The sequence below is a fragment of the Euleptes europaea genome, chromosome 10 (assembly GCF_029931775.1).
Source record: "Euleptes europaea isolate rEulEur1 chromosome 10, rEulEur1.hap1, whole genome shotgun sequence".
Lineage (NCBI taxonomy): Eukaryota > Metazoa > Chordata > Lepidosauria > Squamata > Sphaerodactylidae > Euleptes > Euleptes europaea.
In genome coordinates this window covers 77974279-77997316 of record NC_079321.1, presented here as the reverse complement: position 1 = coordinate 77997316, position 23038 = coordinate 77974279, and the positions used below count along the sequence as shown (strand labels likewise).

Sequence of the window (23038 nt, the reverse complement as noted above, 5' to 3'; positions counted from 1 at the left end):
ACAACAACTTTGTGAGGAAGATTAGGCTGAGTGTGCAGTCAGCAGTTGATTAAATGGGATCCAGGACCCTTGTCATATTTCATTTGACTCTTGCCCTCTGCAATTCCAATTACTAATCTTTGCACACTATATATTCTGTATATATTTGCAGTTTGTCCTGGGGTGAAAGGCTACGGTTTGTATTTTTGTTTGTGCTATTTGTGCAGTTAGATAGGATTGTAGAATGGATATCCTAACTCTGCCAGTCTAAAATCTGTTGCTTCTGAAATAATATGTATGCATATTGTTTTTATAGCATCTTCAGTGATCATGACGACTGAAGTTGGTTCAGAAACTAATGTAAAGGCGTCAGAGAAGCTGGAAACACCTGCAGTAAAGGAAGATGCTGGGGATGCACCAGAAAGTCCAAAGGAGCAGGAGTCTGAAATAGCAGAAGGTTCTCCTGTTCCTCAGAACCCACCTAGCCAAAGTAGCCCTAGACGTTCAAAGAAGGAAAAAGATCTGTCTGAAAGCAAGGGTATTTCTCGCTTCATCCCGCCTTGGCTTAAGAAACAAAAGTCATACAGCTTGACAGAACCCAAAGATGAAGATACAAAGAAACACTTGGCAGTAGCAGAGGAGGGTGAATGTCCTCTTCCAGGAGAAGCAGCTCAGCCTAAAGAAAAACTGGAAGACTTTACTGAGAATCGGCAAGAAGTGAAAGGGGATGACAAAGAAGATGAAAAAGATTCTGTTAGTAGTGCTGGAACACAGGTATATATTGGAAAGAAAAGTAAATGAATGAAAGCTTACCTACGGAGGATATTTAGTGGTTTCACTGGCGGTTGATTGTCATATTCTGTTTACACATAACTAAATCTGTAAAATGTGGATATGAGGCTACTGACATTCTGTGATTCTCAGTATTGTCAAGTGTATTAGGACTAGCAAGTAATGGGGTTTGGCTTATTGATTTGTGTGGGTTAGCAAAAGCTTTGCATGTTTTTGAAAGGCTTATAGCATTTGGGAGGGCACTGAAGGATCAGAAAGTACAGAAGCCAGTTAACAGTTCTTGTTGAATAAAAAACAAACACTAATTTGTAACAGTAGAAAAAAGAAAGAGTCCAGTAGCACCTTAAAGACTCTTGCTTTTTTCTACTGCTAGTGACAGACTAACATGGCTACCCATCGTGAACTAATTTAGAAGGCTTTGTTGAAAGCATCAAAGTAAGGATGCTTTATGTATAACTTTTTAAAAATAAAAATGGGTATTGTATATACACATAAACATAACCCTGTAGCTACTTATTAGTTCGTTTATTACCGGCTTTACAAATAAGTCCACAAAAAAGTACTAGTCTACAGGTCCACATATGCATTACAAAAATCCTGTAAACTTGTCTAACTGGGTTCTGAAATTTCAATTTTTTTACTGCCAGAAAGGGTTTGATTCACCAAGTGCAAATTACTCCCCCCCCCCCAAATCTACACATACAACTGTCTCGTCATCCATACCCAATCATAAGTAGGTTTACACATCATACATGGCTATATTGAACAGCTTCTTGGTTTAACTCTGGCCAGAATTGGTTTGATAGGCAATGATTATGCTCTTTTCTACTAGGTTATATAAATTCTAAGGTTTTATGAGGAGATATCTGTTTTTTGTTCTGAAATTTAAAACAAAAGTAATCATTATAAATAATAATGATTTTGATTTACCATGCTGTGGACAGCCTTACAATGCATTAACATACACTGTCTTGTACAGCCTGCGAAAGAAGGCAGTAAAGATACTGTTTCTGAAGAAAAGGAAAACAAACAAGGGACTGAAGAAGGCAAAATGGAGACCAAAGAAGTGCAGACAGCTGAAGTCAAAATTGAGAGGGCTGTTCAGAAAACTCCTAAGAAGATCAGAACTGTCCAGTGTAAAGTAGTACTATTGGATGGCACAGAATACAGCTGTGAACTTGAGGTGAGCCTGTCAGGATCCCTTTTCTGAAAAGAATGCAATTAGTACTGTATGCCTTTATAGAAATAGGAGTATATTTGTAATTTTTTATAATAGAGCATTCACAACACTATGGTTTATGACTAGTGAAGGATGTCATTTTAAAGCCATTTTTATTGCTACAATTAAGCTATTTGAATATACTCTGAACAGTAGTGTAACTATCAATATTGCCAGCACAACAGTATCTGCAAATGTATCTTCCCCTATTCTAACCTTCTCTTTTTCAGGTTATAAATAAGGTCCCATTTTTAAATCACTCTGTGCTTCCAAAGCTAGATATTACACGTCACAGGCGCAAGTTGAAGATCAGTGTTTTCTGAATGCAAGGCTGAGTTTGCTACCTCCTACATGCAGAGCCAGTGAACCAATAAGGATAGTCCACCCTCAGGGACTGATGGACCGTTATGGTTTCCAGCCCACTCTGGGGGAATTTTGAGAACCTCTGTAGTAATTCTTTGGAGATACTTGTAACCACATGAAATTACAGGCTGGCTGAGCCAACAAACAGGGACACTCCTTGACATCTTTTCCCAAGTCCTATGAGGAAAGGTTGAAGGAGCTGGGTATGTTTAGCCTGAAGAGAAGACTGAGAAGGGGATATGATAACCATCTTCAAGTACTTGAAAGGCTGTCATAGAGAGGATGGTGCCGAGTTGTTTTCTGTTGCCCCAGGAGGTCGGACCAGAACCAGCGGGTTGAAATTAAATCAAAACAGTTTCCGTCTTGACATTTGGAAGAATTTTCTAACAGAGCAGTTCCTCAGTGGAACAGGCTTCCTCGGGAGGTGGTAAGCTCTCCTTCCCTGGAGGTTTTTAAGAAGCGGTTAGATGGCCATTTGTCAGCAATGCTGATTCTGTGACCTTAGGCAGATGAGGAGAGGGAAGGCATCTTGGCCATCTTCTGGTCACTGGGCGTGTGGAGGTAGTTGTGAATGTACTGCACTGTGTAGGGGGTTGGACTAGATGACCCTGGTGGTCCTTTCCAACTCTACAATTCTATGATTCTATGATGTGGCAGGACCTATCCTCATGGTTTACCAGGGAGGCGGGGAGTGTGAAGTTGTCATTGGTGAAAGACTTGGGATGAATCAGACCATGCCATAGAGTCTGTCTGTAGGCTTATGAAGTGGCAGTGGGTGATACAGCATATGATGCTGGAGCAGTCTCCAAGGTTACCTGAGTGGCACATCTGCCCTTGATCAGTTTCAACCTGGCTTCAGCTTGGGCTTCAGCTTTGGGCTCAGAACTGGCTTTAACTGCAGCTCACTTATGAAACCCATGTTCAAGTTACTGCATTGACTGCCTGTTTGTTTCCGGGTTCAATTCAGGTTGCTGGTTATTACCTATGAAGTGTTTCATAGCCTAAGTTGTAAAGATACCCATGAACCATCTTTCCCAATATGCTCCTGCGGCAATAGCTTCAGTCATCAGGCAGTACTTAAAGCGCCATCATGTAGGCAGAGTCAATCTGCAGCCATCCACTCTAGATGCTTTTCAGGGGCAGTTCTTTTTTGGTAGAATAGCCTTCCTGTGCAGGTTTGCTCCATGTTAATATTTTGTCAGCAGCATAAGACCCCATTATTTAGATGGGCACTGTGCTTAGATTTTTGTTACTTAACAGAATTTAGTCATAAGGCAACTGCAGTTTAGGCACATATGCTAAAGTTGTGGCCTCTCATATGCAGATTAAGACCAGAAATCTTATTTTAGCTGTAAATCCCTACTTTTTGATCTTGTAGTACATTCTTAATCTTATAGGTAAGAAAATATTTTCACAGACTGTAATGTATCAGAATAAAAATGATTTGTTTGGAGTTAATTCCTAGAAGTGGTCCTGCTGGGCCCTGGTTATTAATGTTTTCCAGGTTCGTTAAAATTTTATTTAATGTCTGAGATGTGCAGGAGCCAGACAGTCCTGCATCAAAGAGATTTTCCTTCTAATTATGAACTGGATTGTGCTATGCTCATAAGTGCATCATTTTGTGCATGTAGAGGGTGGGACAGAATTACCTGAAAGAAGGGGTCTCCTCTTATTTTCTGTAGCATTTGTGCCTACAGAGGTTTTGGGTATTATGCAGCTGTTCTAAAGTGAAGAAGTATCCTTAAACAGCCAAGAAATCAGCTGTAAGCTTTTAAGCTTTAACTTTGTGCATCAAATCAAACATTTTGGGGGATAAAATATATTTTAGTCTATATGGTTTTGTTCCCATAATCTGCTAAAAAGGCTAGTATGCTAACTTAAAAATGATTTCTTCATAGATGGGAACCTTAATCATCCAGCTGAACTGTTCTGATCCCTAATGGTTCTGATATGAAGTGCAGTAAATTCAAGACACAGTTGAGGTTCTAGTAAGCTGAATATAAATGAACAAAGGCTCCTGATAAGGCTTGTAAACCTCCTAATTAAATTGTGAGGTGTCATGTTTGGTGAACTGCATTGCTGCAGCAGTTATCCTGGGATTCTGCTGTTACCTGTGAAGACCAAAGGGTCAAGTCTGTTGTGCATTGACTGCAGATTGAAATTATCAGTACAGTTAGCACATTCTCTAAGCATAGATGCGTTCCTGTGCTTTACTTCTCTCAGGCTGAGGCTTGTTAAGCAATCCCAAAAATCTGCAGTCTATACTGTCTTAGCTTTGCCTTTTTCTCTATTGCAATATGGGGCTGTTATGAGGGATTTTCAGAGGAAAGAAGTAAAAGTAATGTTGTCAGATTAGTATTAAATATTACTGGTTAGCATGAGTACTAAACATTATTTGTGTTTAATGCATGTTCGACCAAAGCTTTTATGCCTTATGAAAGGATCTTAAAATTCACAACCATATTAGTGTTTTTATTAATATGTAATGTTGTGTTACTGTGAATTGTATAGAAGAATATTGTCGTCTTTTTTGATCCATGTTATTAGTTCTTAGTTAGACGTAATGGAGGTAATGACTGAAAGATCAGACTTTCTAATATCTATTTCTTCGGTATTCTTATTCTTTTATACTTAGTCTTTTGTTTTATATACCGAATGAGAGAGAAACTGCTTTCCAAAAAGTTCGATTGGAGTTTTAAATTTTCTCCTTAGTCCCTTTACTTATTTTACCTCAGTAGAAATGAGACACCAGAGGCCTTTTCAAGTTAACAACCAGGTAACAGAGATTTATTAAACACTGTACAAGAGATAGACTTGCAGGGAAAATGGTAGGTAGGGAAGGCATAGAACCAGAGCTAATTTATAAGTTTTACTACAGAGAAGGCATAGATCTTAGATGGCTTAGTCAGAATTACAATTCTTAAATTAAGTTCCCAAATTCAGTTCACAGAACTTCCTATAGATGTTTCTATTCAGACTCTGCCACCTGGCTAACAGGGAAGTATGGAGATTATACAATCTCTCCCGCACCAGAAAACAAAGAAGTATGGAGATTTTTCTCAAATTGCTCTTCCAGTTCTCTATAAATCTGCCCCACTTTTGAGGCAGTAATACCTTACCAAAATCCCGTATCTGGAATATCTCCTTCCCAGAACCTGATCCCTTTCAATGACCTAAGAAAGGGTCCATTTCCTCCCAGTCTCTGCCTGTCACTCCACAGGAATTGTTTCATAACTGCTTAGGCAAATCTGAACCCTCAGGTTCCCAGAGTCAAAAACAGCTACTGAACATGCAGGTTACCAAAAACAGACTCTCTCCCTTTTTTCAGAAAAGAGACAATGAGCTCCTTAGCTCCACCCACTCCCTGCCATGTTTTTTCCCCTGAGCTTCTCTCAGAGATTTTTGTTCAGCCCAGCAGTCCTCCAGGTATGTTGGTCCCAAACCATATTGTGTTTTGAAGGTCAAAACCAGCACCTTGAAGATGGGCCAAGGCTAGAGTGATATGATTTCTATGACCCACTCCAGTCAGCGTCCTGGATGCACCCTTTTGTACCAATGGAAGTTTCTGAACACTTCTCAAGAGCTTCCCCATGTAGAGTGCATTGCAGTAATGTAATCCAGATATAACCAGGGCATGCACCTCAGTGACCAGATCTTTTCTGCCCAGGAAAAGTTGCAGTTGGTTAACCAGTCAAGGGTGGTAAAAGGCACTCCTGGCCACAGCTGCCACCTGCTAATTCAGCAGTACATGTGGTTTGAAGAGCACCCCTAAACTAATAGCTTGTTCATTCAAGAGGAGTGTGACCCTATCCAAAAAGGGTTAATTCCCGCGTCAGACCTTCCGCCCACCAATAGCACTTCTATCTGGTCAGGATGAAGCCTCAGTCTATTAGCCTGCATCCACTCCAAAACTGTCTCCAGGCACCATTTCATTATTAATGTAGCACTACAACAAATACAGAAAATGTTTTATTAAGTAAGCTTACAGCTGGCTCAATTATAATTTGGCAAATGACTATTCAAGCAAACAGTTTAGTCAATTAAGCTCCCATCAATTTTCAATACCTGTTTGACAAGTGCAATTGAAGTAGAAAAACAAATCTGCATTGTACATGTGGCCGCACTGCTGCTCTTTTACATGAAGCAGCCTTATATGAAGAAATAATTGGTATTGTCTGCTCCAATGATAACTCAGTGGCTCAGGAGTCACATATGGTTTTTTGACAATATAGGACCAGTCTCCTGTGTCCAGAAAGTGGGCAAGGCCAGTGAAGCTTGTGGTTTGTAGGCAATTCCCACCTTGAAGTAGCTGCCGTTGCATGAACCAGCAGTGGGGTCAACTTTGAGCCTCCTTGAGTTAGGGCCTGGTGCCAGGTATAGAAGTAAATGGCTCATCCTCTCCAGCAACTTTTGCCCTACTCCACAGCCTCTGCCCTTTCATCCCAGCACCTGGGAAGCTTTCAAGAGGAAAGCAAGCTGGCCACAGACGTGCAGTGGTGGTTTTATTCCCCCTTCACCATGGCTGTCCTCTGAGCACCTTGGCAATCTCACTCTGTCACCTGAGCTGCTGTGCCTGATTCTGAGAAGATAGAGCAAGAAGGCAGAGGGGTATGCTGGTTTCTTGTGAAGAGGGGCTTCACAATGCCACTGGCTGGCTCAGAGCAGGTCTCTGTAGTGGGAAGCCTGTACCCTTTATTCCCTTTGCTATATGTTTGCTCTCTCTCCATGGGGCAGAGTGGCTGTGGCCATCTTGCTCTTACCTGAGCTATGGGCCTCATGCTGGAAAGAAAACAAGATGATATGAAAGGAGGTAAAGGGAACACAGGAGCCAGAGGAGAGAGAAATTATTCCTACCAGTCAACAGTGGCTGAAATCAAAAGTTAGTAATTAACTCTACTCTGGAATGATCTCTCAGGGGAGATGAGGCAGACTTCCACCTTGCTTTTATGAGAAGCTGAAAAATTGTATAGTTTAACAAAGTATTTGGCATGGACTGAGCAGCTTTTTGGCACAGCATTAGAGTGTTGCTGGATGCTCGTTTATTGTGTTAAGTGTATTTTAGAATTATTGTATTGTGATTATGAGGTTATATACCATGGGTTCCAGTTGTACTGAAAGAAAGGTGGGTTTATAAATATTTTATATACATATTTCATAAACCTAGATAAATGAGATTCCCACATCTAGTATCCAAGATAGCATGATGTCCTCCATGACCTGCCTAACATGGGGCTCTTTAATCCTTGCTACTGCTTTTCGAAAACTAGACTTGAAGAGACTGGATTTCAACTGCTCAGCTTTGTCATATTCTGGTCTGGTTGAAATGCAAGTCCCTTTTCATTCAGGAGTCTTCACTGGAGGAGCTCTACAAGGTACCGTGTTGTCCGGCGTATAAGACGACTGGGCGTATAAGACGACCCCCAACTTTTCCAGTTAAAATATAGAGTTTGGGATATACTCCTCCGCAGCCGAGGCCCGCCCCTCGCGCGCTCCCTGCCGCCCCCCTTTGCTCGCCTTTTGCACAAGGGCCGGGAGCCGAGCCAGGCCGGGGGGAGGCGGCTCCTGTTCCTGGAAGAGCCCCCCCTGGGGAGTTGGTCACATTCTTGGCCGCGCTGTGAGAGCGGAGCCACACGCACCAACGCGCAGGTGGGGAGGGAGGCGGGGAGGGAGGGAGGCAGGGGGGGCCGAGGAGGAGGAGGAGCACGCAGCCTGCCCGCATTCGCTCAGCCCCGAACCACCCTCAGTCTGGGCTGGAGCGCGGCACAGCTGCAGTCGCGACGCCGGAGCGGGTGGGCAGGAGGCGGAGAAGGACGTGGGGAGAGCGGCCGCCCCGGCCAGCCAGCCGCCTGCCTGCCTGCCTTGCGCCGCCGCCAGAGCGCGGCCGAGCACTTCCCTCCGTGTGCCCCGGCGCGCCTGGCTCTGACTCCCAGCCGGGCAGCGAGCGCCCTCGCCGGGCTCGCCTCCCCTCCCTCCTCCGGCGGACATGGACAGAACGGAGATGGCTCCCCAGGCAGATTCTCCAGTCCGGCTCGGAAGTTTCAGCACCCGCCCTATAAGACAACACCTGGCGTATAAGACGACCCCCGACTTTTGAGAAGATTTTCCTGGGTTAAACAGTCATCTTATACGCCGGACAATAAGGTAACAGTGACAGCAAATTCAAGGCTGTCAGGTTGAGGAACTTGCTGTGGGAACTCTTCTGCCCAAGGTCCAAGAGGCTGGAACCATACATTGCTGAAGCTTCAAGCAGCATGACTCTTACACCCAAACCTTTACCTTGAATTAACTAAAGGATGTATGTATTTAAAGCAGATGCTTTGAATATATAAATTGATGCCATCTGAAAGGTACTTTACTTATACTTTAATGATACTGTTCATATGGCCAATTTGGCCCTCAACAATGTCACACTAAGATCAAAATTAAAAAGAAATATATATATATATATATATACACACGTGTGTGTGTGTGTGTGTGTGTAAGCTCTAGCCCTGCGGCAAACCATAAACAGATTCCAGCAGACGGCAAATCCACGAAAGCAGTTTTATTGGTTATCATCGACAGGTTTCAGAAGCCATATTCAAAAGGACACTAGTAAGGGGCAAAGGCAAGGTGCAGAGCATATATGGAAAGCAACAGGAGATAACTGGTAACCTAAGTAACCCCCTCCCAGAGGCAAGAAGGGCAATTCCTTGGCAATTCCCACAGTATGGGAATTTATGAAGACTAAACACAGATTGGCCTTGGACAGAACAGCACAACAGCACCTGGGAGCAGCACAACTGCACTACTGCATACCATCCTCCTGACATTCTTCCCCCCTAAAGACCCCCCTCACCCTCCCACCGTGGGTTTGTGAGGGTAGGCTGCATGAAATTCTTGTACTAAGCGGGGGGCGGAGACATCACAGGCACGCACCCATTCATCCTGGGCGGGACTAAAATGCTTCCAGCGGACCAGGTACTGTCTGTCCCAAGAGATCAGAAATGAAGGGGATGGGATAAGTATTTGTTTGGGTAACAGCACTGAGTTTTCGAAAGTCAATACACAAACGTAAATCTCCTGTTTTCTTACGTACGAAGAAACTGCACTACCGCATACCATCCTCCTGACAGTGTGTGTGTGTGTGTATATATATATATATAAACAGATATCTAGATAAACAATAAAAGAATTGTATTTTTTATCTTGATTGACTGATATAAACACTTGGCAACTGCCAATGTAGTATTAAAATCCACCCCTGTTAAAAGAACCCTCAAATTTTCCAATTCACTAGCAGATTCCCAGATAAAAGGCTTTATCTATCTGTCTCTTGCTTTGTTGAGCAGGTCACAACTAAACAAGGAATGCTGAAGAGTGTCTATTTGGCCAGAACCACATTGGCATACTCTCTCATAATACGGTACCCTATTTAGATGACCCATTAACTTTCCTGATGGAATGGCATTCAGCCAACATAAATAATCGTCTGTATCGCGAGATTGTCAGAAAATCAAAATACATTGGAAGAAATTGTGGCAAGTTTAGACCTAGGTATAAAAGTGAGCATACTGTATGTGCTCTTATTGTAGTACTTCCGAAATCCAGTTTTTGCAAGCAGCTCAGGATTGAAGAAAGGTCTGCTGATGACCCGCAATCTTTTAGGTCAGAAAAAGAGATTCCTAATGACTGGATGTGACGTTTAACCAGTTTACTCCATGAGGTCTGGTAGGAATCAACTTGAAGTACATGTAAATGTCCATTCTCCTCCGTGGAGAAATAAATCTTGACCCAGAGTCTAAAAGCCGTGGCCCAAATCCGAGCTTTGAGGGAACTAAGGCCCAATTCAGCACGCAGTGATACCCCGGCAATGCAGTTGGGAACACCAGTAATTTTAAGCAGAAAATAATTCAAAAGAGAATCAATAGTTTCTCCACAAGCTTCAACCCAGATGGATGCACCATATAAAAACTGTGATCTTACTTTACTGTTGAATTTAGTGATAGCAGCTGGAATGTATTGACCTCCTTTAGAGTAGAAGAAACGGATTATTGCCTTTATGGCAGTAGGTGCTTTGGTCCATGCATTTCTAATAAGGTTTGTCCAGAACATATTGGACTGGAAGTAAACCCCAAGATATTTGAACTGAGTGACCTGATCAGTAAGGTTGCCACTAACACGCCAAAGATATTTCTTTTGACGTGAGGACCTAGAGAACTGCATCACTTTGGATTTACTATAGTTTATAGCAGCAGTATTCTGCGAAAGAGCTCAGAAGTCGATGTAGACCCACTAGGGATCTAGAAAGTAGCAATGTGTCGTTCAGCATACAGTAGGATTGAGATAGGAGATTGTGCCAGTATAGGGGGATGGAACTGTTGGTTGTTTAATCTAGAGGCCATGTTACTAATGTAAAGATTGAACAATATGGGGGCCAGCAGACATCCCTGTCTTACTCCCCTCTGTATAGGGTAGGAATTGGACAGATGCCCTTCAGAAGTGCAGCGAACCTGGGCAGAAGAAGAAGAGTTGGTTTTTATATGCCGACTTTCTCTACCACTTAAGGCAGAATCAAACTGGCTTACAATCACCTTCCCTTCCCCTCCCCACAACGGACACCCTGTGAGGTAGGTGAGGCTGACAGAGCTCTTAGAGAGTTGTGAATAGGCCAGGGTCACCCAGCTGGCTTACTGTGTAGGAAAGGGGAAACCACTCAGACCCTGGCAGGCAGATATTGAATCCAAAACCATCCTGTTTGCTTATTCCTTTAAGGGAAGTAAATTGTTTGGGGACAGATTACATAAAATGCTAACTGACACCAAAGACAAAAGGCTCATGATGCAGACACAGACGGGACAACAGGCCTAATCAATCATTTCAGTCTTTTTGTTCATTCCACACCCTACCTCGCTTTCACCAGGAGCAAAGACAGCCTTCATGGCCAAACTCGAGAGTTTCCTTTCGACACTTCAACCATTTCAACTGTCCCTCTCAACCCCAACCAAAAAACACCAAACAGTGACGCCATGACCCTGATGGTGGGGGGGAAGACTGCAACAGTTCCTCCCACAGTGGGTCAGTTCCCATCTGGATGCCTGGGTCCTCCAACTCATACAACAGGGATACCTGAAAGAATTTCTTCACAACCCCCAAATCGATTTGTACCTTCTCCAAGGTCCCCGCACAAGAGCAGGCACCCCAGGACTATGGAAGCCATAAACCACCTGCATTGAATTGGAGCTGCATTGAATTGGCAGTCCCAACAGAGGAATGCTCCTCGGGGGTATATTCCATCCTGTTCACAGTCCACAAGAGGAACGGCAACTGGAGGGCCATCCTCGACTTAAAAGTTTGTCAGCAGGTGTCAGGAGCAGGCCATGAGGACAGTTGTTTTGCAGTTCTCTCCAAGGCCAGTCCGTGCCCCATGTTTAGTCTTCATAGAGTCCTTCATAGATTCCTTTCGTGTGCGAAATGCCAAGTACTCCTTCCTGCCACTGGGAGGGGGGTTGCCTAGGGTTACTGCTTATCTCCTTTTGCTTTTCCATATATGCCATGTGCCTTGCCTTAGCCCCTTACTAGTGTCATTCTGAATATGGCTTCTGTAACCTGTCGAATCTAATCAATAAAACTGCTTTCGTGGACTTGCCGTCTGCTGGAATCTGTTTATGGGTTTGCTGCAGGACTAGAGCTCACAGCAGGTTCATCCAGAAAAAACACTTTCGGATGGAGATCCTATGGTCCATAGTCGAGGCCCTTCGTCCCGGAACCCACATGACTTCCATAGACCTTACGGAGGCCTACCTCCGTATACCCATACATGTCTCATCACTGCTTTCTACGGTTTGCTACATGGATCTTCACATGCAGTTCAAGGCTCTTCTCTTCGGCCTGTCCTCAGCTCCAAGGGTGTTTACAAAGGTTCTGGTCACCGTAGTGGCATCGTTGAGAAGGGAGGGGATTCAAGTCCACTCCTACTTGGATGATATCCTCATTTGTGTCCCTTCTGCGCAGCTGTCCACCAAGCATACCAGAAGAGTCATTGCTATCTTGGAAGGCCATGGGTTCTTGATAAACAGAAGCAAAAGTTCACTTGTACCTCAACAAAGAATCCAGCATCTCGAAGTTATTATCAACTTGGTCACCAACATGCTGTTCCTTCCCGAGGACAAAGCTCTCAAGATCTCTTCCATGGCTAGCCAAACTTCCAAGTCACACATGATTCATCTCATGGTCCTCACAAGACTCAGGGACTAGTGATATCTTGTCCAGGAATCGTTCCATGGACTCAGTTTCAAGCCAGACCTCTTCAAAACCTTCTGCGACAACACCAAAGTTGCGTCACTTTCAAAATAGACAAGGTCATTCCATTGAACCCCAAGGTAAGAAAAAGTCTCATCTGGTGGGCCAACACTGTTTTATCTCAATTTCTTCGCCCAATAAGGATTAAAAAATGTGTAGGGCAGCCCTAAGCAATGCCATCTGGTTGTGCATCATAGAAGTCTATAGAGCAACGGGTCTAGCCATCCCGGTAGGCATCACTGCCCACTCCTTACATAGCGCAGTCCCCATGGATGCCTTTGACAAACATGCATCAGTGAAGGACATCTGTAAGGCTGCCACCTGGTCAACAGTATCAACATTCATTAGACATTATCGCATCGACTCTTATGCATCCGTTGATGTGGCATTCTTCTGAGCTTGTATTGCAGCATGTGGTGGAGGAGGATGAAGACTAGTCCCTCCTGAATAAACATGGCTCTTGGACATCCCAAGCTTTCAAGATGCCCTTCCTTCAGAGCGGGAATGGATCCTTGAATACTCATTGAGAAGGTCCTTTTTGCTCTGAAGTAGAAGGGCATCTTGCCCACCTGAGGATAATTAGTCTTCATAATCATGGATGGAAAAACCTGAATGCCTAATTATCTCAATAGATAATGCCTAAATATATTAAGTGTCTGACTTTATTAAGCATCATACTTTATTGCTGAAGTGGAACCAAAGATTTCATTGGCGTGGTCTCTGTGCAGCTCCACATGGGGAATGAACATGTGCAGGCCAGCCGCGGAGAATTTTATGCTGGAAAGCTTCCAGAAACTTTGTTCCGCTCGCTCCCCTCCCCCATCAACAGCTCTTCCTGCCCAAACAGTCATGTGATGGGGAGGGGCGAACGGCCGTCCCTCCAGTTCTGTATTCGCCACCACGAGAGATAGAATGTGTCTGGTGAGCTCTTGTGTTTTCTTCTGCTTTCTTCCTTCATGGAGAGCGGGATGGCACTTTTCAAAAAGTGTACATCCTGCAGGATAAAAATGTCTCAGATCGACGAGCACAGTGAGTGCATTTACTGCCTAGGAGAGGGGCATATAGCGGCTTCCTGCCAGCATTGCAGTTCACTTGCCCAGAGAGCTAGGCAGGATGGGGCCCTCAAGCTCAAGGCCCAGTTGTATGAACAATCCTTACGGCCTTTCCTCGAGGGCACATCTAAGAGGTCTTCCTCTACAACCTCTACAACCAATTTTAGTTCGAGTTGTAATCTGGTTGAATGGAATTCTCTTTTTATTAGAGCAGGGGTGTCAAATTCATTTGTTAGGAGGGCCGGATATGACATAAATGTCACTTGGTCAGGCTGAGTCATGTGTGCATAAATAAATACATACGAAAGAAAGGAGAGAAAGAAAGAAAGAAGGAAAGAAGGAAAGAAAGAAGGAAAGAAAGAAAGAAAAGGGAGAGAGGGAGAGAAAGAAAAGGAGGGAGGGAGAGAAAGAAAGAAAGACTGGGAAACGGCCTCCACCCCACCCCCGGCCACACCAGCAGCCTCGCGGCCTGGCACTACCCGGAAAAGGTCTCTCCCTCCACCCCCGGCCTCGCCAGTGGCCTCACAGCCCGGCATGACTGGGAAAGGGCCTCACCCCTGGGCGCGTCAGCGACCTCACGGCCCGGCGCAACCGGGCGAAAGCCTTCCCCAATCCCTCCCCAGCCACGCACGGGCCTCGGGAAGCCCAGAAAAGGCCGGGGGGAGGGGGACTAGGTGCCTTGGCTTCTCAGGCCGGATAAAAGCCCTCCGGGGGCCGAATCCGGCCCGCGGGCTGCATGCTTGACACCCCTGTATTAGAGGTTCTGTACTTCCAGCTTATTATTCAGAAAGAATGTCATGAAAATAGCAATACGGTGGTGCATCTTGCCTTTGAAAATCATGAGGATGTACAGTGCATCTTCTAGTTAATGTTGTTTTTGTGACCAGGATAATGCTGCTGTGTCACCCCTTCTCCACTCACACAGAGTGCCTACCATCCGCCACACCTCTCTCTCAAGTTCAGGGTTACAAGTAGGTTAGGCTGTCACGTGTCACTATCCTTCTTGTCTCTTTTAAAATCTCTAGAGAGCCATGCCTATTTCACCTCTCAGGTACTCTCTTTCAGAGACATCAACAGACATGGTAGCCCAACCCCCAGCCATCACTCAAACACTTCACTGAGTTATTGTGGTGAGGGCTCAAACACTGTTCTATTCACATGCTGCCACCATTTATTTGTAATAATATATAGAGACTGAGATATTAACTTGTGTGTGTTTCTTTCCCTGAGACTCAAATCCCATAGGGTTAAACAAATAAACAGTTAACTTTTATTTAAGGTTTGGATATAACCCTGAAGAAAGTATGGTAGAGGTTACAACATTTCTTTTCCCTTGAATTTTGGACTGTTTCCCTGTTCCAGCTTTTGGGATCATTTATTACAAATTGACTTTTTGTTCCAGTTTAGTTTTAAGAGGTTGTTTGCCTCAGCTTCACTGAAGCCTACTCTTTTCTCTCTAACGCTCTCCCTCAACACCCCTCTTAACTGCTATTTTCCAACTATCTCTCTCTGTGTAACATTCCGTCAGCTCTCATCGGTCGCTCTAAGGGAGAGGCAGAACCTAACCTGTCTGTCACATCTGTGGTGAAATTGCCCTAGAGCATCACAGGGCTGCAAATTTGTTGCACAAAAATATCTTGTTTTGCCTTGGCTGATTTTTTTCTTCCAAATTATGTGGTTACTATAGCAAGGCAATATCAAGATGTAGTTCTTAACACACATACTGGAAGAAGTGGGCTATCCTGCAGAAACAAGTGGATGGAAAATGTTTTTTAAAAAGTGTTTTAATTATACTTTCTACTGCACAGAAAAGCCTTGATACTTACGGGGTCTATATTTGAAAATATTCATTTGCAATACAGTTTAGTATATTCATAACAATAGATGATATACATTTGAATTTCCCCCCTCTGCGTATCTTATCATTTAGAAAATATATTGTATACACCGTTTCATAATCGACAATCAGAGGAAGATTCATTGTGTATGTGACATTACAATGTCTGAATAAATCACAGAAGGTAGAATTACCCTGACTTCTGGTAAAAATATAGGGTAAACTTGTCCATATCTCCCCTCCCCCCAACTTGGCTAGGCCTTGGGCATTCCTGCCTCTGGCAGTATTAACAGAAGTCTTGGAGAGCTGAGAACTGAACTGCTTTCTCTGCCAAGCCAACAGCTGCTAATTCATTTGTCCTCTGTCTACCTGCTGCCCACAGCTTTTTCCCCCATCCAGCCAAAGGCCCTTATGGCTGTACTCCCATCAGTCTTGTGAAATAGGAATAGATGGCCATATTTAGGGAGTTAATGGGATTTTGTTTTGTTTTGTTACTGCCAGACTAGAGAGCTGTTTGATTTTCAATAGAGTACAAGACATTTTCTCTCTCAACAAATATAAAAAATGTTTTGTAAGACATTGTTGAACTACGCCCTAATAAAACTGCACATTCTACTTATTCATCTAAAATGTCTGCATATATATTTGGGATGATGTAATTGTCCTGATGTAGAAAATGAGAAAAGATCTGAATAATTTTAAGGACTTTGTTTTGTGAGGATGTATTCAGTTCACTAAAGAATGTCATGTGACCTAAAGTGCTATCTAAATACTAGGGCTGTGTAAAGTAAATGAGTATTGCATTAGAGCCATTTTTCTACACAGAGGCACTGTTCTAATTAAATCTTTATAACAAAAGGCATTTCAAAGATGACTGCATGACCATATTTTATGCACGCCTGAACAGCTGAAGTGTATTGGCAGTGATATAAGAGTTTAATGATTTCATGCAGTTCATGAATATGACAGCACTTGCAACCCTAGGAAGAATTAAACATTCAAATATCATGGGAGGTGGGGTTTTTAGTCTGATCCTGGGGGACAGAGCTGCAGCCTTTATCTTTTTCTGGAGGTACCGTATCTGGCCCCTGTTGTTTTGAAAGCTGCATTGCAAGCAAAGTAACTGATGAAGCATTCCCCATCACTGAAGTCCCATGCCAGGCTCCAATGTTATATCATTGTCTATCAAGATATTTCAAAAGCTGGGGAATTGTTCTAGGACTTGAGAATTGTCCTAGAAGGTGGCAGTCTCACCGAGAAACAGCTGGATGGCAGCTGGTCGTTGCTGCTGTTGATCTTGCTGCAGTCCATATTTGTAAATTCATAATGTCTCTATTTAGATATTTACATCCCTTTTTCCTCCATAGGGTCCCAAAGTTTGATCTCCCCTCCTCTATTTCTGTGCTCACAAGAACCCTGTAAGGTGGACGAGGAAGAGTTTAGGATCAGGACTGAGCTTGTTGTTCTTCTGCTTTTGCTATGTTCTAGTCCCTCCCATCCCCTCCTCCTTAGATGGGTTTTTGTTAACCCTTTGGAAAAAGCAGGAGTATTGATTATTGGTATTTATTTTACTTGTTCTCTGGTTGTTTGCTAGTAAGTGCATACTGTTGTTTGTGTTTCAACTGATAAAAAGGATCTCATTCAAACTGTAAGAACTTGGATATAAATTGAGCAGTTCAGTCTTGTATGAATGTGCTTTGATTCTTTTTGAAGGAATAAACAATGTGCTTATTGTGTTGGGTAGTAGCATTGCATACCTTTCCCCCCTTCTTGTCCTTTGTATTTGTACAGTGTTACTCACAAATACTGCATAGTACATAGCTCACAGAGCATAGCAGGCTTGTTCAGTTATGCACTTTCTATCAGTGACTGCTAGGCACAATAACTTTAGTGTCACAAGAGCCTACACATAGGCAGTTGAAGGGGTTTCTGTGGAATTGCAGTGGCGTCTTCTGAAATCTGCATGATGAGCAATTTCAAAAATTCTTTTCAGCTACCAGGTTTTTAAAATGTCATGTTTTGGCTGCTTTACTAAATGCCACAAAGAGCAGAACAGGGATGTAGGATTTGCTTGGCAGTGTAGGGTAGCATGCGGTTTGTTGCAGTGTTTCAAAGCATTAACAAAAACTGCAAAAGCTAATCTCCCTACCCTTGATTATATATTGAGAGCAAGCTGTTCTTTGCTTTTATATTTTGTATGCTGCTGTTTGGAGCAACAAATTCTGTGCTAAATGTCTAGTACTCTGAAAATAGAATTTCTGCCTGCTTTTGATCATTGCCAGAAGAATTGCATGGAAATAACCAATTTGTGATGCAGAGGAAAGAATAAAGCTACTAAAATAATTTTAGTATTTGCCAACCTCATGATTTCAATTACCACAACCATTAAAAGTGCCTAAGTGTTTACAAAAAATGCTGTGCTTATATAGATTGCTATATATGTAGCTTCTGGAAATACCAAAAGTAAGAAGCAAGTAGAATGGTTTACTGGAAAACAAATATTTCTAGTAGGATGCTTTCATCTGAATTATTGTTATAAAACCGATAATCTGAGTCTGTTTAGAATACCACCAAATAGGTTGTGGGATCCAGGATGTCTTATCTGTGGATAAATATTCAGGCAATTTTATTTTATCCCCTCCAACCACACTATTATGTCTCTCCTATCAGAAATCCTAGTTCTAATGCCCCCCTGGTCATTTTGTCTACCTACTTTCTTACTTTTTGGGCTGCATGAACCACAGAAACATGGAATTCTTTCTATAATTATAGTATCTGTTGGTCGGCTTCCAGGTGGGCACTCTTGCTGCTTTATACAGTCAACCATTTTATTGCTTACATTTCACTTCAAATTGCCTCTTTTCAACCACACCAACTACACCAGCGTGGTGTAGTGGTTAAGAGTGGTGGATTGGAGCGGTGGACTCTAATCTGGAGAACCGGGTTTGATTTCCCACTTCTCCACATGTGCGGCGGAGGCTAATCTGGTGAACTGAATTTGTTTCCCCGCTCCTACACATGAAGCCAGCTGTATGACCTTGGGCTAGTCACTCTCTCAGCCCCACCTACCTCACTGTTGTGGGGAGGGGAAGTGATTGTAAGCAAGTTTATATGTCGACTCAAACCTTTCGACATATAAAAAACAACTTTTCTTCTTCATTTATCTACCACCTTTATAACCAATTCAAATGAATCACTGAATTTAGAAATGTCTCATTCCTTTTTATGATATTGCCTGTAAACATGCCCATGTATACCTAGAAGAACATGTACCGGAGTTGGGGCATGCATGTATGAAGGCCTCATTTGTACGCAAGAAAAACAAAACAAGGACCTCTAAACAGAAAAGCAAGTAATATGAATATTTTTCTTGAAGTGTTGCAATATAGCAGATGCTATATTTTTTTTGGAAGATGCCATTGACATCACAATTCTATTGAATTTGCCATAATTTAATAATTGATATATATGTTTTACCTCAGCTACTGTAAGACCTATAACAGAACACAAATGCAACTGTGCCAGCACTTTGGCTATTGTCTTTGTTTCTTCTCATATTTTGAAGGCATGAAGTTATTACTGAATAAGATATTAATTACCGTCAGTATCAAAATATCAGGACCTCACATTTTTTGTACAAATATTATTCATGTTCCTTTTGTTACGTTCTATTGTTGTTTTCTATGGATACATATTAATATTTATGCTTTTTTCTCTTTCATTGTTAATTTTAGTATTTACTTTATGTTAGATGGTTTATGTTAGATGGTTTTGTTACACACTCATTCATCACTGATATCTGTTACACAATTTATTTGATTACAAATATGTTTCATTTATATAATTATTCATATTATTATTTGCCTTTCTGTTTAGAGGTCCTTATTTTGTTTTTTCCAGTTTGGAGGGCCTGTTCCTTTTGTTTGGTTGCAAAGATAACAAGGCAACACCTCTTGAAATATTTATTTTTTGAAAGCTCCTTATCAAACAATGTGCATTGTGTATCCTTACCAAGTACCCTTGCTTTTATGTTCTTATTTTTTTAAAATAACTTGCTTTTGTCTCATACTGTGGGCACAATGTGGTAGTGGATTGCAAATATCGTTTAGTGTCATGTATTGAAAATGTAGCTGTTCAACAGTTCTTAATTTTATCCGCATATAACCTGTCGGTGATTGAATTTGAGAACAGACGTATCCCAATACTGTACAACATGATAACTGAATAATTTAAGACTTGCAATGAGGAGTTTTAGCAGGTTTTTTGCTTGGACTTTTCTAATAATGAAAAAGGACAACATGCTAAACAATTTTATTTTGTGTTAACAGGTTTAAAATATAAGAATTTCTAAATAAGTGTTACTAATTTTATTGCTGTTTTGATATAAAAACTTAAGTAAACTACCCTATTACTGATGGGTTTGTGTGTATGGGCTTAATTTCTAGAAAAAAGCTAAAGGCCAAGTGCTGTTTGACAAGGTGTGTGGACATCTCAATTTACTGGAAAAGGACTATTTTGGTTTGTTGTTTCAAGACTACTCTGATCAGAAGGTAAGTATTACATTTCTGTGGGATTTTCCATTTAAATTAGTTTGTAATTTTTATTAAGAAATGGGAGGTACATTTGTATTCCATTTTATACACAGTTTCAATCCTAATTCAGATTAAACTCCTGTACATAGCCTATTTGGAGGCTTATCTTGAATATGGTCATACCTTGAAATGAGCAGGGGCAAAAGGGGCAGCAAATAAAGGCTTCTCCCACAAATCCCTTTAGCTCCAAAGCATAAGCAAAGAACTCTTTGGCCCTGTCTTCAGTTGTTTTTCATGTTACAGATGCTTTGGCAAAGCATTTCATTATGTATCAGCTGTTGGGTTCTATTTGTCAGTGTCTTGACTCATAAGTAGAAATACAAAAAGAGGGGAGAATGCAAATGGAAAAGAACTTTACATTCTGTTTCTCATCTACAAATAGAAGATTCTGCATCACGTACAAATACTTCAAATATTATTGGTAGAATTGTTGATCTCATTAGGAGTGCCTTAACTGATTTTGCCCAAACTTAGTCCTTTATTTTCCTGCATTAGGGTGCCCTGTACTGAAGACTAATTACAGGATTTAGACCGGGGGACCATAAGTAGATAGACAAGACCAGAAAAAGATTAGAAGGGAAGAGTTTCTGCACGGAGAGCAGAGAAGGCAAAGACCTAATATTTATGAGACAGACATACTAGATAAGGGGTGTCGAATTAATTTGTTACAAGGGCTGGGTGTGACATAGATGTCACTTGGTTGGGCTGGGCCATTCCTCGCCAGCGCAGATCAGGAGCTGGGTGGTGATGGTTGCCTCAGCTGGTGAGCCAGCAGTGGGCTTGCTAGCCTAGATCCAGGGTTAGGGGTGGCTCCCTCGGCTGGCGAGACCACAGCAGGCTCGCCTGTCCAGATTGGGACTGTGGAGGTTGGCAAGACCGCAGTGGGCTACCCAGCCCAGATCAGTGGGCCACCTGGCCCAGATCAGGACTGGGAGGTGGTTGCCTTGGCTGGTGACCCCGCAGCAGGCTTGCCAGCCCAGATCGAGGGGTGGTGGTGGCTGCCTCTGTTGGCAAGCCTGCAGCAGGCTCCCCAGCCCACATCAAGAGTGGGCGGTGGCTGCCATGGGTGGCTCTCAAGGGCCTTTTGTTTGACACCCCTGCACTAGGTTGTATAGAATATTTCCAAAGCCAGATGAAGATCTCTGAAGTTATTGCCTCCATGAAGGCAGGGCAGCACTAGACCAGGACAAATACAAGGGAGAGTGAGACCCAATAAGCAAAATTCTGCTACGAGAATATCTACACACAAATTTCTTGCCTTTTTCCCAGCAAGTATTTCTGTACTTCAGAGGAATATGTAACTGTTTCAGCCTTATAACTTATCAACAGTTAGGTTTAACTTAAGCAGAATCTTGATTATAAATTGTGAGAAGTCCCAAACTGATACTTATATTGTGTAAGTACCCATTGTTAAGTCTCTGAGGAGGAGGGCATCTTCAGATTGGGTGATTTCCTTCACTTGCTCAGGGAGGCAGGAACTAGATCTTCACTTTCTGTCTCCTGAGGGAATCAACTTCCCTCCTTCCTCACAAAGGGAGAGCAGCTTCTATGCAGCTCTCTGCTGCCTGCAACTGCCTTTAGGAAACTTCCCTTTTTCACTATTTCTAACTCTATCCTATATATTTCTCCTTTCCTTTTGGACTTGTTTCCATTTGTCCCTTTTTCTGTCCATTTGTCCCTTTTTTCACTAGTTTTTTTTCTGTTTCTCATTGCCTCAATCGACTCACTAGTTCCTGCCAAAACAAGATGGCTGTCATGCAAAATGACCAGTACATTTCCCCAGAGGATTTGGATCCAGGCCTACTAGTGGCTATGCCGCAGCCCCTAGTAGAATCCTCTTGCAGCCACTCTAGCAGCCTTAAGGAAAAGGGAAAGGATGCGGGGGGGCACCAATAAAAGAAAGAAAGTCGGTTTCTACTTACAAAAAAGGCACGAAAAAGGCCCCACCTGTGGAACATTCTGCTGCTGCTTTCAGCAGTTCCCAGAGTGCTCCACAAAGCCTGCCTACAGCTAGTGCAGCTACAGCAGAGCAAGCCTCAGTCCAGCACGCCAGCTTGGAGACTGCTACGGCCAGTAATGTACAGAGTCTTTTAAGATCAGAGCTCACGAAGCTTGTGCAGAATGCTTCTGTAGAGGGGCTGCAGGCCATTCAGTTCTCTTCTCCAGCTCCTTCAGTGCATGGCTCTCAAGGGTTGTGCCCTGATCCCCCGCAGTTTGAGCCCAGGGAGGGAGGCTCCCCCTCAGAAGAAAACTTTCAGGGTGGAGAGAGGAATAGATGGCCCACCATCTATTGATGTGTTGAAGGCTGGCACCTTCTTGGCTGATTCCACTCTGAACACTATGTCATTTGCAGCTCAAACCATTCCACAGTCAGGAGGGCTCTGAGACTACGCACATGGCAGGTAGACCTGCGTTCTAAGTCTGTATTAATGGAGTACCCGTATTGGAGTTAGGCTCTTTGGTGACATGTTAGATGAGGTTTTGGTAGAAACCAATGACAAAAAGAAGGCTATGCCGAAGAACTTGCACAGAGAACAAAGGTTTCCCTTCTCCATCCTCCTTTTCGCTCCTTTCATGCGCTTCTCTGTTACAGGTCTGATCAGCAGAGGGGCCAATGGCCATCAAATAGAAGCTTCTTTCATCGAGGAGGCCATTTCTCTAGACCAGCTAATTTCTCGCAGTACCACTCTGAAAGAGCTGACAAGAACCCTTGTTCAGGAAAGGAGTGACTCCATGTTGCTACTGGTGGGAAGACTGAATCGTTTTGTCCATCGATGGGAGGCCTCCCATCCAGATCATTGGCTCCTTCAAATCGTCAAGCACAGGTTTTTTTTCCTCAAGAACCCCCCCCCCCTTCAGTTTATCATCTCTCCAGCCTCAGCAAACAGGGGCAAGCTCTTGAGAACCACTGCATCTTTTGGAC

At 42.9% G+C, this 23038-nt stretch overlaps 1 protein-coding gene across 5 annotated transcripts in view; it reads left to right on the top strand.

Annotated features, from left to right (window-relative positions):
* The first annotated feature begins 309 nt into the window (after positions 1-309).
* EPB41L2 (erythrocyte membrane protein band 4.1 like 2) overlaps positions 310-23038 on the top strand; it is a 112911-nt gene continuing 90182 nt past the window's right edge. For 4 of the 5 annotated variants that reach the window (XM_056856947.1, XM_056856946.1, XM_056856943.1 and 1 more), the window contains exons 1-2: positions 1752-1954; positions 19969-20073. In XM_056856947.1, the coding sequence (XP_056712925.1) occupies positions 1823-1954; positions 19969-20073 (237 nt within the window). In that variant the 5' untranslated portion in view covers positions 1752-1822. Of the gene's footprint in view, positions 733-1750; positions 1955-19968; positions 20074-23038 lie in introns of those variants that run through there. The other variant, XM_056856948.1, reaches the window with a different exon arrangement.